We start from the raw sequence: 18,111 nt of genomic DNA, 5'->3' as shown, positions 1-18,111 counted from the left end.
ATTTGATAATAAAGAAACCTAAGTGTACATTATAATCTTTACTTACATGCAGATTGTGAAGCCCTCCGAGACTGCTTTCCACCACTCTTTGATCCATCTGATTTCCCCCCATCAGCATCCTCATCATCTGGTTCCTTCATTTCCTAAGTGCAAAATTGAGGCAGAGAAAGAGATACAGCTATGAAATAGAAATCATTAACAGATTTTTCCCCCTAACAAATTCCACAAGCACCAAACACCATGTGTGTTGATAATCATATGTTTGCACAAGGTCCAAGATGATGTCACCAGCAGGAGGGCAGAGCCACCGTCAGAGTCCTCTGCAGAACAGCAAAATAGTCAGCTACTCCCTTTCTCCAGGCAAACTTGTGGTGCCCTCTGGTTTCCCAGAGGTCCGCAGTGAAACACCACCCAAGTCCATCTTTTCCTGAAATGCTCCGCCATTAAAGTAAACCCTCTGCCATCCTTCCTTTGGCTCATCCCCAGCTCCTCCTCTTCCCATCAAATTAACCCTGGGGTTACTAATCAATTTCAATTTAAAAAAATATTTGTTGAGAGCACCTACCATGTATCAAGTCTTATGTTAGGCACTAAATTACAGTATTAACTAGAGAGAGATGATCCCTAACTTTATGGAGCTTGTTGTTTAGAAAGATAGATATTAAATAAGCAATTAAATAAAACAAGTGCTACTGTGTTTCCCCGAAAATAAGACCTAGCAGGACCATCAGCTCTAATACGTCTTTTGGAGCAAAAATTAATATAAAACAGGGTTTTATTTTACTATAAGATCGGGTCTATAATATAATATAATATAATATAATATAATATAATATAATATAATATAATACCCGGTCTTATATTAGTTTTTGCTCCAGAAGACGTATTAGAGCTGATGGTCCTGCTAGATTTTATTTTCGGGGAAACACGTTACTAAAAGGAAAGAATAGGGTTTTGTGGGCATGTGTAGCAAGATTAAACCATGCCTGGGGGTTAAGAAAGAGGTGTTTGCGACCCGGTGATGAGTAGGAGGCAGCCAGGCATAGAATGGGAGAGTGTGTCAGACAGAGGGAACCTCAGAGCAAGGGTTGAGTCTGTGAAGCCCCACAGCTAGAGTAGGAGAGTGAAAAGGACGTGAGGAGGACGCAGGTAGCAGATCATAAAACTGTCTCTCAGCTTCGCTAAGGAACTCAGAACTTATTTCTGTGGTCATCGAAAGCCATGGAAGGCTTTTAAGGAGGGGAGTGACACAACAGCCTGTCTCTTGTCCTCTCTCTATTGAAGCTCTTCATGTATTTGAAAACACCTACTGTATCTTCCTTTTAAGTCCTTCACTTTTCCACACTAAACATCCCCTGTTTCTCATTAAGCAGACTGTCAAGTTTTGAGTCAACCCCGAGGAAGTGGGAAGAAAAAAAAGAGTCATAGTGCAGTGATGCAGGGGGGTGAGCTGCTACAAGAAGGTCATCTGAAAGCCAGATAAAAGGCTCCCCACGGTGACATTACTCATATTCATTCACTAGAGTTCAGGGTCAGTCCTCACTCTCAGGAGCTCAAACAGTCCCCCTTAGCAGTGTGCCAGAGCTGGTCACGATAAGACTCGTAGACATTGTTGTGTAAATACACTTTTTACTTTACAATGTGAAATTTAACTGTGGAGAGAATAATAATAGCTCATGTTTTTGAATGTTTTCCATGTGTCAAACACAATTCTAAGGATTCTACACATCCTGTTTCATCTATTTCTCAAAACGACTCTATGTGTTAGGCGTATTTTAAGACGAGAAAGCAGAGAAATTGCTCTGAAGTCTTCCCTCTCACCGAACGCATGCAATTGTTTTGCAAGTCCTGTTGCCAAGTGTCCAGTTAGTAAGCCTTTTGCATTCACCCCCTCTTCTATTGCCACTGTCACCGCCTTAGTTCTGGTCTGCATTGTGTCTCAGTCCCACCACACCGCAGCCTCACACCTTGTCTCTCCCTTCTCTCGTCCATTCTCTGCACTGCCTCTTGTATTTCTAACACACAGCTTTCAACGCACCACGCTTTTTTTTTTAAAGCTTTTCCTGATTCCTCATTGCTATAGAATAAGAACTGATTCCTTGGCATGGCACAAAGCTCCTTCATCTTAGAGTCTGTAACTCATCTCCTGTCACTTTCCCCCTCCCTTGTTTCTCTGAGGCCCCTTCTCCTCCTCAGAAGTTTTAGTCAGTAGCCACCTAGGACAACTCACAATTGACTGGACACACTGAGTACTTGCATGCTACAATATCTACTTGTGTGCAGCAAGTATTTCTTGTGTACCTACTGTGTGTCACTCAGGTGCTACACATTTTACCTGCATCATCCTCTTTATTTGTAACAAGCATTACCATCTTCCTCTTTAGAGAGGAAGAAATTAAAGCTCAAAGGGGAGGGGCTACCGGTTAGCTCAGTTGGTTAGAGCATGGTGCTATGGTTGCAGGTTCAATCCCCGCTTGGGCCACTGTGAGCTGCGCCCTTCTTAAAAAAAAAAAAAGAAAAAGTTAAAGCGCAGAGGGGTCACTTTGCCAAGTGTCACATGGCTAAGTGTGGGGTGGGGGGTGGCTTGCTTGACCAAGGAACCCAGACTCCTTGCCCACCAGACTCCCTGCTCTGGCTTAACTGGGTCTAACTCAACCCCACTGCCTGTCCCCCTGTCCCGGACGTATTATGAGCTCCTTGCAAGCAGGAACTGTGTCAATGTGAGACCACATTGTCTAGCTCTACACCTGTGAGATCACTTAAAATGTTTGTTGAACTGATCCGAAGAACGAAGAAATGTGTCTCAGCACAGCCGTGGAGGATATTGGTTCAGCCTACGAGAAGTCCAAGTGGGGTTCACCGCTCCCTGACTCGCCAACAGATTTGAGGGGGAGGTTCTGGGAACTACCCGGCTGCTGGGGTCCAAACTTACCTAAGGCACCGACCGCCGCGGAGCGTTTATAGTCACAGCCATCTGCCCAAGGTCTGTTTACTGCGGTTACCACGGCTACGCCACCCCCGCCTCTCGGAGACGGGCGCGCCGCGAGGCGCATGCGCCACCCAGAGGCTGTTTTTGGAGACATCCCACCGCGGTGCCTCGGACCCTCAGTTTCACTCGCCCTTTGGTGCCGGGTGTTTCGCGGCCTGTAACTCTCGTTCAAAGCCAAACGGAAATGCCCAGCGTTATTCTACCAGTTTATTATCCCAGTTTAATTTTTATATAATTTATATAATTATTATAATTATCCTAAGGATATTTGATAGTTATATTGATAGTTAAACGAAATGACTTTTGAATACTTTCGAAGATACCTGCCCGATAATACAAAATGGTCCCGAAGGAGCCCTGATAGTGCACTATCAGCAGCAGAGATACATCGGGAGGCTATTTTTGTTTTGTTTATTTAGTTATTTTACAGTGCGTCATCTCTGCTGGTCTTTAAGAGTAAATAACACTTAATGACGTGGGCATCTTGGTCAGGATGCTGGGTGCAGAGTATAGGCCTAGTTTGACAGACTTCTCCGTTTCGCAGTTCACTCTTCAAGTGCTCTGTGGTACCTCCTACTGATTTTTAAATACCTGTTATTGGTTACAAAACATGGTTTTAAAATGGCTACAACATCGTAATAATATGTGACAAAGTACTTTGTATTCAGCATATTTATAAAGGATTCAATTCAATAAGAAAAAAACTAAACACCTAATTTTTTAAATGGGCAAAGGACTTTGAATACTTCACCACATCAGATATATGAGTAGTCAATAAATTATGGAAAGAGACTTAACAGTAGTCCTCAGAGAGATGCATACCACAGTGCACACACTCCACACTCACTGGAATGGGTAACATTTTAAAAACTGCCAGCCCCAAATGTGGATGTGACGCAACTGGAACTTGGGAATGTAAAGTGGCACTACCACTTTGGAACACCATTCGGCAGTTTCTTTAAGAGTAAAACATATACCAAGCCATTCCATGTCCAAGGTATTTACCCAAGAGAAACAAAAACTTGCGTGCAAACAAAGCCTGTACATGAATATTCATAACAGCTATATTCACAATAGCTCCAAACTGGAAATAACCCAAAATGGCCACTGACTGGTGAATGGATAAATATCTATACAATGGAATGCTACTCAGAAGTAAAGGGGAAGAAACTGATAACACACAACATGGATGAATCTCAATTATGGAGCAAGAAAGCAGACATAATTGCACACAGTGTATGATTCCATTTATATAAAATGCAAACAAATCTATGATGACAAAAAGCAGATCAGTGGTTGCCTAGGGCTGGAGCAAAGGGAGAGACACAGTGAAAAGAGACAGGAGAAATCTTTTGGAGATAATAAAAATGTGTCTTAATTGTGGTGGCACTTTAGTCTGTACCACCAACTGCTAAATGTCAGTGAATTGTTCTCTTTGAATGGATGTAGTTTATTGTATATAAATTATTTCTCAATAAAGTTGATAAGGGAAAAAATAGCTGTATATTTTGTATTTATTAAAGTTTCCATAATGTTATATAACAACTTTCCAAAAACTTTATTACCATGAATTTGTTGGTAATATTGAAATGTCCTCTTTAATCAAGTATTATCCAGGATTTTTTTTAAAAAGACCATTATCCTTGCTATTATTAAATGGTATATCCAGGGTGTCTGAAAAGTCAGAAAACATAGGATAAACTTATTTTTAAACAGCGTTAGTTACATTTTCAAATAACATGCCCAATATGTTTTCTTCAACCTCCAAACATCTTTTTTAGGTGAAATATCTTGAAATTTAAAGCACTGGGTCCAATTGTTAATCTGAGAAAAGCACAATAAATTCACTACAGAATCTCTTTTAAAATCTGGAAACACAGAGGAAATAGTGTATTTATCTGTACACCAAAAAATTGGCAGTCATCATTACTGAATGTTTATTGTGAGTCACGTCGTGTTCTTAGCATATGTACATATAGTTACCTCACTTAATCCTCACAACCCTATAGGAAAGATGTACCATCTCCGACTTTCAAATGGGAACGATGGGATTAATTTGCCCAAGGGACACAGCCCAAGCGGCAGAGATAGCATTTGAATCCAAGTTTTCTGATTGCAATACTTGCCCCCTTAGCCACTGGGCTATATTAATTATTTCCTATAAACTAGGAGCAGTTCAATGATTACTTTTAAAAAGAGCTTCAAGTCTTGGCTTTTCTTCTTACAAGAACTCTGATGTTGGCAATTCACTTCATCTCTAGGGTTCAATTTCCTCCTCTGTAAAGGTGGGTGGGCGGCATTTAACATCGAACTCATAGGTTTACTGTGAGAGTTAAATGAGATAGTGGGGATTCTGCAGCTTAGCACAGTGCTTGCCACACTCAATAAAACACAGCTGTCATTGTGGTGCTTCCATACCACACACACTGGAGATGGCAGCATGGCATAGGCTTTCGAGAAAGGCTGCCCACGTGCCCATTCTAGTGCACCACTACCTAGTTGTGTGACCTTGAGAGTACTGACCTCCTTGTACCTGTTTCTTTATCTGCAAAATAAGGATAATAGTACCTATTCTCATAAAGGTGTCATGAAGTCATGTAAAGGGGCTAAAACTGTGCCTGGCACTTAGTAAACAGTCAATTATTATCAAATTCTGCCAACCCAAAGGATTTCGCTCTACAATGTAGAAATTGATTCTACCACAACTGTGGATTTCATTATCGATCTAGTTTCTCTCCCAAGCAGCACTTTGAAGAACTATAAATGTTACTGAAGTTTAGCAAGTGATTAGCGGCTTTCTGGGGCATACTGGAGAAGTTGTATGTTATCCAAAAACCTGAGTCGAAACACAAGAAACACAAGTAATCTGAGTTCGGACTCTTAAAAGTAAATCCAAATGTAGTACGTCACAAATACACTGATCTGTGTGCTATGGATCAGTGGTTTCCAAACTCGGGCATCAGAATCACATGAGGGGCTTATTAAAAACAGATGCCAGAGTTTCTGATCAATAGATCGGGGGTGGGGCCCAAGAACTTTCATTTCTAACAAGTAGCCCAGCTGATGCTGACGCTGCTGGTTGGGGTTCATACTCTGAGACCCACTGATGCAGTTGGCTCTGAAAGCTGATAAAAAGGGCTTTTAAGTAGTTTAACTGTTAATTAAAACCAAACATGCACCAAAATACGATTTGGGGACGATACGTATCTTTGTAATGATTTTTCGCAGACTTGGCTGCACACTAGAATCATATTAGGAGGTTTTAAAAAAAGGACTGATGTTTGTGTCCTGCCCCTGAAGATTCTAATTTAATCGGTATGGAGTGAGACTTGGGCATTAGAAATTTTAGGAGGTCCCCAGAGGACTCTTATACAGCCGAAGCTGAGGAGCACTGCTGCAGATGGCCTAAGAAAGAAAGGCTCTTTTCTCTACATCTAATATTCTTGGAGTTTTTTCAATCTACTTTTGTATTTTATCAGCAAAAACAAACATTAGCCGGATGAATACTTTAATGTTAGTCCCACAGGTTGCCAGTGAGCTAATGGTAAAAGTTTTTTGCAATGCTTCTCAACTTTGGCTACACATTAAATCACTTTGAGCAGCTTTTTAAAACACCATGCCAAGGGCTCAACCCCCGCCCCCCCCATGCCAGGTAGTCGGTTTGGTGGTTTTTAAATGCTCCCAAAGTCCAGAATCATGGCTTTTGAGACTTAAAGGAATACAAGGGGGGGCAAACATAAAGAGCCAACCAGTTGAAGAACATTAAGGAAAATGCATGTCAAAAGAATGCACTCACAAACAACGCAGGTAATTGACTTTTCAGTTACATAGGGAATAACACCAAAAGGTTTATATCCTAGACAAGGATAGTATTTATTAAGTACCAAGTTTCAAAAAGTGCAATACAAATGGAAGAATTGCAATAATGCAAATGAATACAGATGACTTCATGTGAATAAAATCAGTGATACCAGAAGAAACTAATATTATTGTTTGCTACCACAATGAAGAGGCCCGAATGAAAGCTGCATAGGACACTTCCAAGAACGGTGACTTACAACTGCAGGAGGAGGGAAGGTGTTGTCTGAGAAAGCTCCCCAAGTGTGCAGTTTCAGTGTGCTCCCCCCACTCCTCTCCCACCTCACTTAGGTTGAGAAGTCTATCATACAGCCAAGGGGCAGAGATAATTTAAAAAGCAAGTTTAAAATAGAAACCATATGACTTCTCTGATACATGAGATATAAAACTGAAAGTAACAAAGAAACAAGACAAACAAATAAAGAAACAAAAACTCATAGACACAGACAACAGCTTAGTGGTTACCAGAGGGTAAGGGGGGAGAGGGGCATAGTAGAAGACGGTAAACGGAGTCAAAAATATGGTGATGGAAAGAGAAGTGACTCTGGGTGGTGAGCACACAATGTGATATATAGGTGATGTATTACAGAATTGTACACCTGAAACCAATGTAATTTTACTAACCATTGTTACCCCAATAAATTTTAATTAAAAAGAAAAATAGAGGGCCGGCCCAGTGGCTCAAGCGGTTGGAGCTCCATGCTCCTAACTCCGAAGGCTGCCGGTTCGATTCCCACATGGGCCAGTAGGCTCTCAACCACAAGGTTGCTGGTTCAATTCCTCCAGTCCCACAAGGAATGGTGGGCAGTGCCCCCTGCAACTAAGATTAAACATGGCATCTTGAGCTGAGCTGCCGCTGAGCTCCCTGATGGCTCAGTTGGTTGGAATGCATCCTCTCAACCACAAGGTTGCCAGTTCAACTCCCACAAGGGATGGTGGGTTGTGCCCCCTGCAACTAGGAACGGCAACTAGGAACGGCAACTGGACCTGCAGCTGAGCTGCGCCCTCCACAACTAGGACTGAAAGGACAGCAACTTGAGGCTGAACGGCACCCTCCATGGCTGGGATTGAGAGGACAACTTGACTTGGAAGAAAAAACGAAAAAGAGGCCTGGAAGTGCACACTGTTCCCCAATAGGGTCCTGTTCCCCTTCCCCAATGGAGTCTTTGGGAGGGAAAAGAAAAAAAGAAAAAAGAAAAATAGAAACCAATGTCTAAGAGCCAAATAGGTACCTTGAAGAAAGACCTACCCTGAACTCTTAGATTCAGGGCTGGGAAAATTGATAGCAACATTTGTTACTCAATTCTGTTTCAAACACTACATATACCAATAAATCAATGTTACTTAATTTAGACATTTGAGCTCAATGATCGTTCTTTATTTGCTATACATTACCATTATTGAGGACATTTTCACATTTAAAGACTAAGCTATGTAAGAATTTTACAATATATACAATCACTCTTACCTGCTAAAGCAAATATAAACAAACACTCCCACGCTTCCTTTTTAAAGCTGGATATTCCATTTGATGGAAAAAATAATGGACTACAATGACTTGCCCCAAAAATAAGAAACTAAAGGGGGTGTTCAATTTTTTTGAAAGCCAGACTTTAATCACACAGAGGTATTTTATTGTTAAGCCATATGCAAAGCAACTTTGTTCTTCAGAAAAAAATAAAATAGAGCAACATATGAGATATACTAGACAAAGAAAAACGATGATAAAGGTAATACTGTATTACTCAAAAGAAACCTTGAAATACTTATAAAATTATTAGATTCTAAAACTTGAATGTCCCTAGAGCAAAAATTTTATTCACAGGAGGGCGTAGATTGTTTATTGGAAATCTATTTGAAAAGCTCAAAAATAAAATAATTGCTTTATTTTTCATTCTTTTAGTACTAAGTCACAAGATCTTTTCAGGTTTTATCTGAAAGAAAGACATTAAAAACTTAAGAGGAGCAGGGGATGGGGAGTGGAAGCTCAAAAAGAACATATTGCTGAAGACAAACTGTAAAACTCGACTTCACTTATGACACATGGGTAGAAAGAGCAAACCAGCCTTCTTCATTTTGTTTCTCAATCTGTTGAACAAAGATGCAAAAAGGATTAAGAAAGTACGCAGAAATATGAGACCATTCAAGATTTACAATTAGACCAAGTACACAGAATCAAAGTTATCCTATGCCATGGAATGGTACTGATAATTAAATTACTACTGGCAATTTCTATTTCCTGAGACACTCCCAAATAACTGATTCCGTGGTAAACAGATATTCTTATTTTTAAAAATTACCAAATTTTTTAAAAAAGGGCAAATCCAGTACTTTATACAAATCATAGGTACAACTTTTAAAAATAACAGAGTTGTTTGATTTTTCTAAATTAAATTAGCTCCTAAATTCCAGAAACCAAGGGCAAATTATATAAAATAGTTTACTTTAAAGATTTTTTTAGAATACATAAACAGCAAAGGACAATTGGAATATCTTAGTCTATGAATTAACTTGGGCTGTCAATACTCAATTTTTATTGAAACACTCACTATTTGGCATAATTACTAAAGTTAGTAATAAGAATAGCGAAGATTCCCCCATACTAGACAGCTATTAGCTCAAGTTCGCAAATGTAATGTTTATGATTTTAAAGATATACTCATAATTTGCTTTGACCAAACACTCAGAGGAACTATATTTTGCTGTATTACCAACACAGAAAAATGCCTTTTGCAAAAATTTTGGATATAAGATGCTTAGTTTCTATATATTCCTATAGCAAGTCAGAACACCATGGCAAACTGGGGTAAAGTGACATGGAAAGTGACTGGCCCCAGGGCTCTGGCTATCCCAAGCCCCACTTGGCCACAGCAAGGAATTAGGGAACCAGTATTTCTCAGTATACCTACAACCCATTCAAGGCACGCCTGGGTGTCCTGCCATACTATTTGGGAGGCTCTGCCTGAAACCAGTAATTTCTAGTCTTTAAAGATTGTTGAAATCAAATCCTATTGAATTTTACCTTAATCCTTAGTTACCCTAGAAAACAAAAGAAACATATAGCTTCTTTGTTTTTCTAATGAAGGTGAATTAATATTTCTTTTTTTCTATTTTATATCATCTTTAGGATAACAGGAAAAATAATTAAGAATTAAACAGCCACAGTCCACCCTCACCCTCCTACATTTCACAACTATATTTTATCTCATACCTTTGCTCTTGGATTAACAGGTGTGAATTGCCCACTTCCTGAGGTGGCATTTAATGGAGAACAAGAATTACTAGTAGCCCCTGATGATCTATTTGTGAGAAACAAAAGACAGTGAGAGAGTAATCCATCATTATTAACCTTCAACAATTATGTAAGACTGACAATTCTCAATACTGACAAGAGCTTGAAAAGGGATGGTTGATTTAGGTCCAAATGAGATAAATTATTTGTAACATATTTTCACCAACCTGAGTATTTTTTTTAAATTAATACTTTGTTTTTCAAGAGTAGTTTTAGATTTACAGAAAGATTGAATGTAAAGTACAAAGAGCTCCGATATACCCCTCAACCCCCCACCCCCGTTTTCCCTGTCATTAGCACCTTGTATCAGTGTGGTACATTTGTTACAACTGATGAAATAACATCAATGCATTATTTTTAACTAATTACATGGGGTTCATGCATTGTGCTACACTCCTACATTCTATGGGTTTTGACAAATGTATCTACCATTATAGTATCACACTGGTAAGTTTTAAACATTAGCTGGGAAAAAAGGATGGGTGGGGTAGGGGAGGAAGGGAAGAAGGCCAAGACAGTGGACAAGAAACAAAACCTGGAGCAGCACAGTGCATCAGTAGGCATGTTGAGTGGAGATGGAAAGTCAGGTACGTCCCTAGTGTCACAACTTACCAACACGTGACCCATCTAGGCAAATCACACAAGTAGCTCTATCAGCTTCACTTTTATTATTGTAAAGGAGGAAAACACTACTGATCAATTTACCCACTCTGTCATATATTATCTCCTAATTTCATAAACCATAAAGTATTCTATGTACAGAGGGTGCCAAAAATATGTATACACATTTCAAGGAAAACTATATTAAAATTGTAAAACTGAATATATACCAGTAACAAAAGATGAGTACAAGTCACATTTGACTTCTGCAATTACAAGAGGTGCTCAAAGTGGTTACCATCAGCGTCCAGACACTTCTGATATGGCAAACTACTGCTTGAGCAATGTTGACCAAAGTGTCCACTTGTATACCCTTTTTTGGCACCCCTGTTATCCCACTTTTGTTTTTAATTGCCAACCCATGCTTTTCTACTTAATGAAGGCTTGTTCCTCACTCCCATTCTTTTTCCTCCAAAATTCTCCTTTGATTATTTTCTCTAGGTGAGTGAGCCTCTCTGAAACTAAGTCCGATATTATGCATTTCCTTTTTTCACAAAGAGAATAAAACACATACCACATTCTTGATTTTTTTTTTTAAGTAACTATTCACATTGTAACACTACCTTCTTGTATTTATCCCACTGGTAGGAGAGACAGTACTGCATTTTGAGCTTTCTGGGGCTTCTGCTCCTGGAATAGATACTTCAATTGTCCTCTTTCCTCCTTCTGAAATATAAAAACAAAATATTTGTTTCATTACCATTCATTAAAATAAAAATTAAAAATTTAACTTTATTTCTGTCTCACTGCAAATTTCACATTATAAATTGGGGGGGGGGTCTTTCTATATTTTTATCATTATGGCCCACAGATACACTTGATGGATGCTTTTTTAAAAATGAACTGTGGGACAAGAAACTTTAGTTACTAGTGTCAATTCAGTAGCATGCCCGTTTATAGAAAGCCAGAATCTTCAGATAAGTGGTATCATGTCAGATATGGAAGTGACAAACAGAAATTCAGAGCTAGTCTTAAAGAACTTGAGGTTTTTGTAAAATGCAGCTTATGTAAATTTTTCCCCTCAAAAAAAAGAAACAGAAAGAAAATGTCTGAAGTCATTCAGTAAAACTTTAAATCTTCTAAATATATGACATTATTATTGTTACTGAAGACATTAAATAGGAGAAGAGAGTTGGCTGAAGAGCTCACATATGGCCAATGGCAAGTAGAACTATGTACATTTTCAATAGTTCAGAAGTAGGTTATCAATCAACAAATATTTACTAAGTATATACTAATGAAAGGCTTTGTCTATCTCAGTCAGTTTCACAGAAACTCACAAGAATCACTGCTTAAAACCAGTGATTTCTGGATTTTAGGGCATGATGAAACCCTGTTTAATTTTGTAACATATACCTTGGCTACCCTGGAAAACATAAGAGGTTTTGCATGGCATATGATTTATTTTTATCTTTATGACTAAAGCCCAAAGAGGTTCCTGTGAAACCAAGAATTTTTACATAAGCAAAGAGTATCTTCAGCGATATAAACACTGGAATAGCAAGAACACCATTGAAATTTACGAACTTGCTTTTGAACTGCCAACAACAAATCACATAATTTATTTGTGCCTCAGTTTACTTATACAATATCAGCTCTATCTACTCTAAGGGTGTGTTGGGAACTAAATGAAATAACAGGAATGAAAGTATTTTTACCTTAAAAACTATCGAAACAGAAGACATTTCATTTAATCACAAAATCATTCTTAAGCGTAATCTGCTTTATTTTTCTTCACTGTACTTAGCACTGACATTAGCTCATATATTTATTTGATTATTTGTTTATTGCCTGCTCCCCAAACTGAATACTAATGTAGGCAAGCCTAGCAGGGACTTCTCCTGTTTGATGCAGTGTTCCCAGCGTCCAGAACATGGCAGGTACGTAATAGGTGATCATACCTACTGAGTGATTTAAGTTATTCATTCTAATCAGAAGTTGCTCCTAGAATGAACAAAGGGGAAGTGCATTATCTGTCATTTTCCAGTAATTTCCAAAAGAGTCTGCTTTCTGGGTCTGTAGTTTTAAAAAGGAAATAACTTTCAAGACAAAAAGTCTTATTAGCAGATACCTTAAAGGTCACCTACTTTAACCAGCCAGACATGAATCTTTCTAAAACACGAATGCTTGAACACCTGAGGGAATACACCACTTACTGATACAGAGTTTTTTTTTATTCCTGATAATCAGAACCCTCTTTTATACTGAACCCAAGTCAGTCTTTTTATAGCTTTCATGTAGCTCTACCCCTTGAAGATTTTAATAATTCAATTTTTGGCTAAAGAGCAACTTGAGATCTACTTTGTTTCATCAGTACCTTTTTGAATGTGAATACTATGACAACTAATTTTTCAGTTACTATTCTATTATTTAGAATCCCCTCTCGTTTTTCACAGTCCTAAATGTAACAACAGAATAGAAAGTTTAATTTACAAATAAAAATGTTTTAATGACTTTAACAGAATACTAACTTAAAATTTGCTGATGAAATTCTGAATTGTCGTTTTGATGTTTATATTTTATAATTAGTCTCAGCATATGTCCTAAGTTAATCATATACAGTAATGAGTCCCATTTCCAAGTAGGGCAACTTAAGAACAGAGATACTGAAGATTACTGCAGTTGCCACGGGATGGCTTTCTAAGAGAACACTGGCCTTCTAGTCCTATCTCTGTCACTGATTCTGTGACTTAGTCTATTTCTTTCTATGTAAAATTGAAAGCACTGCAATATATGCTGCTCTCGGAGATTCCTTTCAGCCCTATGTATACTTGCAAAATCAGGAAAGTGAAAACTTTCTGGTTTTTAAACTGTCTACCTTTTAAGTCATGAATCTGTGACCAGCCGGTCCAAGCTCTGAGAGGTGACTGAATAGGTGACACTGGTGGAGAGGAAGGATTCAAGCCAACAAGTTTCTGCTGCTCTATTAACTGCAAGAGTTTTCCACGAGCCTCCATACTCTGCCGATTCAATTCTGCAATCCGTTCCTCCATGCTATTTGGTGTTAGAGGTTGTGCTGCTGGAAAAGTCTTTTTTCAAAAAAAAAGGCACAAATTCCATGTTAAAAATAATCCAAACAATTTTGACTTTTTGTAAAAATAAACTCTTCTACTAAGAGCCAGCAAGTTAGTATTCACAGCCCTTGCTCTATGCAAACTAGAATAGTGGACAAATAATAGAATTTACAAATCACTTAACTGCAAAATTGGGGCTTAAAGGGATACTAATCCTTCTAATATTGATGCCATGTAAGTCCTCTAGTCTGCTGTCAATAGAAAGTGTCTGTGCGACAAAGCTTTCCCGAATATCTTAGTGTTTGTTAAACTGCACAAAAGATCACACAAGCAGACACTGCTTCTGGTGACTTGGCTTCTAAGTAACATACATATTAATGTAAAATCTGGGGCTTGAATCGCAATAGACAAAAGAGGATCTGCTGTAGTTGAAAGAGATGCTTCTATAATTATAATCTTCACACGTGTACCATGAATTATTTGGCAAAGGTTTCTAGGAACCTTCACTCCTTCTGATCACATGTCAGCCTCCCCAAGCCACTTTTGGCCTCAGATGTCTGAGTCAAGACAGTTGGTGACTGAAAAGGAATGTAAAAGGTTAAAAAAAAAAAAAAAAAAAGCCACCCAAGGAATATAAATAAGTTTAATTTGAGAAGTCCTGAAAGAAATATATGTGTCATTCTTAATTATTTCATTTAACTAAATATGTCCCTTTGGGAAAAAAACCAATCCCTAACAGAAATCGGTAATTTGTAGCTTATACCCATTCGTTTAAAAAGAGATAAGCGAAACAGTATTAATTAAAGATCATTTGTAATTCTGATTATAAGAAAAAGGGCAGTAATATTAGATTATCCTCTCTGGCCTGATCCATATTAATTAGAAAAGGAGGTAAGCTCAATTTCTAACTCTGCTACCTTTTTTAAACCAAAGAATTTCAAATAATCTTCAAAACTCTGCAAACATAGAAATGTCTCCCATGACTCAAAACTGAGGCAGTTCATACTTACATGCATCTGTACCGATGCCACTGTCCACTCCTCATACTCCTGGCTCCTCTTCTGCCAGCCCCTTCTGACCACTATTTCCGTGATTCGGTACCCGCACTGCCCTTGTTCCCCTTGAGCCAGTGCTGACAGATGTGGCCGTATCCCCTAACCTTACTCCCCCCCATCTCCTATCCGTGCTCATGGAAGCCCTCCATCCACCATTGGTAAAGCGCTTATGGAAGCAAGCACCCTTGGGGTCCCCGATCCATGATGCTGCCAGCCCCTTCCCACTGCCAAAGCACTGTCCTGTCCCCTATCAGAACCTTGACAGAAGCCAGCCTGGCGAAGAAGTAAAAGGAAGTCTCTCCCATCACTGGGTTAGAAATACTCCCCTGTTGCAATTTAGGGATCCCTTTTCTCCCCACAAACAAGGAAATGAAGGTTTAAGTTACCAGGTTAGCCGACAGTTTGTTTAACTTACCAAATTCCTGGGCTATAATATGCAGCCTTTTGCAACTCAAAGTGTAATACTCAGACCGGCGTCATTTGGGAACTTACTAGAAATACACAGGTCCTACCTCAGACCTACTCAATCAGAAACTGCATTTTAGCAAGGTTCTCAGATGATTCATGAGTATATTAAAGAATGACTTTAAGAATCCTTTAAAATCATGTCTATAGGAAAATACATTGTGTGTACTAAAAAATTAACTACTTATAAGTTGAGAGCCAACTACACCTTTTATGAACCCCTTTATAAGTAAAAATGCTTTCAATTAAAACGTTGTGTGGCAAATTTTCAAGTCATAGTAATTCTACATGTCATATTTAAAACTTCATTCCTAGCTTAATTTTAGCTTTCCTGCACATTTTATCTTTGTCCTATTTTCTTCATTCATTCCTCACTCTATTTTATGTTGTCCTCTTTTATGGTGAGATACAAAAGGACAAATAATTTATACTTATTCTGTGATGAGGACATGACGAAAAATAAGCCATCTAGCAGCAGCCTGAAAGATACCCAGGATCACTTCTGGAAAGGAGACCCTTACGATGGCCCAGCAATGCACTTAAATTCCTATATGTCCCTAGTCAATCCTTAACTGGTACTCACAGCAGTCATGTCACCGGTCTGACTTGTCTCCTGTTTGTTGAACTCCCGAAGCCCATCCCCTTGCTCTCCCCCTGGACCAATATTGTTATTCAGATGTGCCTTGATAGCTGAATTCTGCAGTGTCAACTCAGCAATCCGTGCCATGATGTCCTTTCTTTGTATTAACGCCTCATTTGTTCTAAGCTGCTGCCCATCTCCCAATACTGGAGGCTCTTCTGAGAATGCAGGGTTTCTCGTTGGCTGAGTGTTTGTGGGGGAATTGCACAGGGGTTGGGACAGGCTAACAAAAGGGGCCTGGGTTTTGTTCTCCGAATCTTCTCCCATGTGAGAGACCCTCCACCTTTGAGTGAAGAGACGATTCTCTTCACTTGAATTCTGAATGTCTGTGCCAGTAGGTAAGGTCTTCTTTTCCCAATTTGGCTCCTTCTCAATTATTTCCACAGTTGGAGGAATTCGTGGAGCAGGACGAGTTTGAACAGTCCTCCTCAACACTGTAGATAAAAATAACAGACATGTATTATTTAGCCATAGACTGGCACTGTAATCATATCACTAGCCCATCATGGTACTTAGAGAAGTACTTTAACAGAAGGATTTGGCTTCTGAACGTCTAAATTCTTTAGCAGGGAACGTACCCGCAATGCCACCTCTAACAATCAAGTACAGAAACTTAAAGCTTTATCAGTATCCTTGTGGAAAACTATCTGCCAAGTTCACATTTTACCATGTATATTAACTCATATCTGGAATATTCGGGGTGGGGACAGTATAGGTAATCATGTAAACTGAGGACTGTCATGAAAGGCATGTCTGAAGAGGTAAACATTTTAAATGATTACATAAGTGGCAGAAAGCAGAGCAAAGAACATTACAGGCAAAGAGAACAACATATGTGAAGGCCTAAAAATAGGAAAAGCAAGGAAAGGAGGCCAGTCTGGCTGTAGCATGGCAACAAGGGGAGAACTGGAGAAACAGGAGATTGGAAAGGTGTGCAGAGGCCATTTCTTGCAGAGGTTTTTAAGCCATGTTAGAGATTTTCTCATTTAATCCAAGAGTAATCAAACCTGGAGAAGGTTTGGCAATGACTCAATTTACATTTCTTAAATGCTGTGGATAATTAAAAGGACTGGGAATGGAAGAGACCAGGAAGCGTAATCTAGAAAAAAGATGATGGTAGGTATGACTAAGGTATGTCGCTATAAAGATGGAGAAGAGTAGATAAATTTGAGAAATATTTTGGTACTAGAACTGAAGTAATGAGCTACAAGAAGGGAGTGAGAGAAACACACAGATCAAGACAGCATGCACAGCTGAATGGATGGTGATGTCATTTACTGATGGAGAAGATAAAAAGAACAGATGTAGGGGAAGGAAGGTTATCAAGAATTCAGTTTTGAACATGCTAAGTTTAAGGCGCCTTATGACTCATCTATATAACCATCCAAGGAGATGGATACTTGGATCTCAAAAACTCAGTCTAAGATATCTAAGACTAAGATCCAAAATTGGAAGTCACTGGCACATAGAAAGTATTGGAAGCCATGTGAATGAGTGAGAGTATCTAGAGGGAAAGAATAGAGTGAGAAAGGAAACAAGACCAAGACATGAAGAACTTAACATTTGGAGTCAGGTAAAGGAGGGGAAGGAGCAAAGCAGACAGAAAAAGAGCAGCCAGAAAGGTAAGAGAAACATCGCAGGAAAGTGGTATCAAGGAAACAAAGAGGGAATGGTTAACTATGTATGACACTACTGTTAAGACCTAGAAGCATAAGGACAGATAAGTGTACACTGGACTTAGTAACGCAGAGGCCTCTAAAACATTTAACAATAGTCGTTTAGGTTGAATGACCTAATTAGGAGTAAATTGGGAGGAGAGATGCTTCAAGTTCAAGTGTACAGACTGAGCACATGTTTATTCACCTCTTTTCACTGATAGCAAGAAAATATACAAGGAAGTAAAACCCATATCAGTAAAAATAATGATCTGGGGAGACACATTAGAAAATTAGATATTTCAACACAATTCTAGAAGACTGAGAGTGGATGGGAAGTATGTGAAAGTATGAAATTGAGCAGAAGCCACAGTCCAGAATATGTAAATAAGGAAGCCGTAGGTAAAGCCAGTCTTTCTAGGGGAACCATGAAAAGGCTGCAGGCTCAAACCTGTCAAGCACAAAGAGAGAAGTAGGACTGAA

General features: G+C 38.9%; 2 protein-coding genes across 10 annotated transcripts in view; both read right to left on the bottom strand.

Annotated features, from left to right (window-relative positions):
• CFAP44 (cilia and flagella associated protein 44) overlaps positions 1-3,058 on the bottom strand; it is a 95,342-nt gene extending 92,284 nt beyond the window's left edge. For all 4 annotated transcript variants that reach the window (XR_012496298.2, XM_088794184.1, XM_019734863.3 and 1 more), the window contains exons 1-2: positions 2,933-3,058; positions 47-143 (exon numbers count right to left, since the gene is read on the bottom strand). Coding sequence is in view for 3 of the 4 variants with exons in the window: in XM_088794184.1 (XP_088650310.1) it covers positions 47-140 (94 nt within the window). In the remaining variant the exon portion in view is untranslated. The remainder of the gene's footprint in view (positions 1-46; positions 144-2,932) is intronic.
• Positions 3,059-8,203: 5,145 nt separating this feature from the next.
• Positions 8,204-18,111, bottom strand: part of SPICE1 (spindle and centriole associated protein 1) — a 47,477-nt gene continuing 37,569 nt past the window's right edge. For all 6 annotated transcript variants that reach the window (XM_074331807.2, XM_074331819.2, XM_074331802.2 and 3 more), the window contains 5 exons: positions 15,917-16,407; positions 13,618-13,828; positions 11,363-11,465; positions 10,059-10,146; positions 8,204-8,935 (listed from right to left, as the gene is read on the bottom strand). In XM_074331807.2, coding sequence (XP_074187908.2) covers positions 8,882-8,935; positions 10,059-10,146; positions 11,363-11,465; positions 13,618-13,828; positions 15,917-16,407 — 947 coding nt within the window. In that variant the 3' untranslated portion in view covers positions 8,204-8,881. The remainder of the gene's footprint in view (positions 8,936-10,058; positions 10,147-11,362; positions 11,466-13,617; positions 13,829-15,916; positions 16,408-18,111) is intronic.

Source organism: Rhinolophus sinicus, chromosome 17 (assembly GCF_057876585.1).
Source record: "Rhinolophus sinicus isolate RSI-liver-muscle chromosome 17, RSI-T2T, whole genome shotgun sequence".
NCBI classification, from domain to species: domain Eukaryota; kingdom Metazoa; phylum Chordata; class Mammalia; order Chiroptera; family Rhinolophidae; genus Rhinolophus; species Rhinolophus sinicus.
The sequence above is the reverse complement of the archived record's forward strand: the minus strand, read 5'-3'. Positions and strand labels throughout refer to the sequence as shown.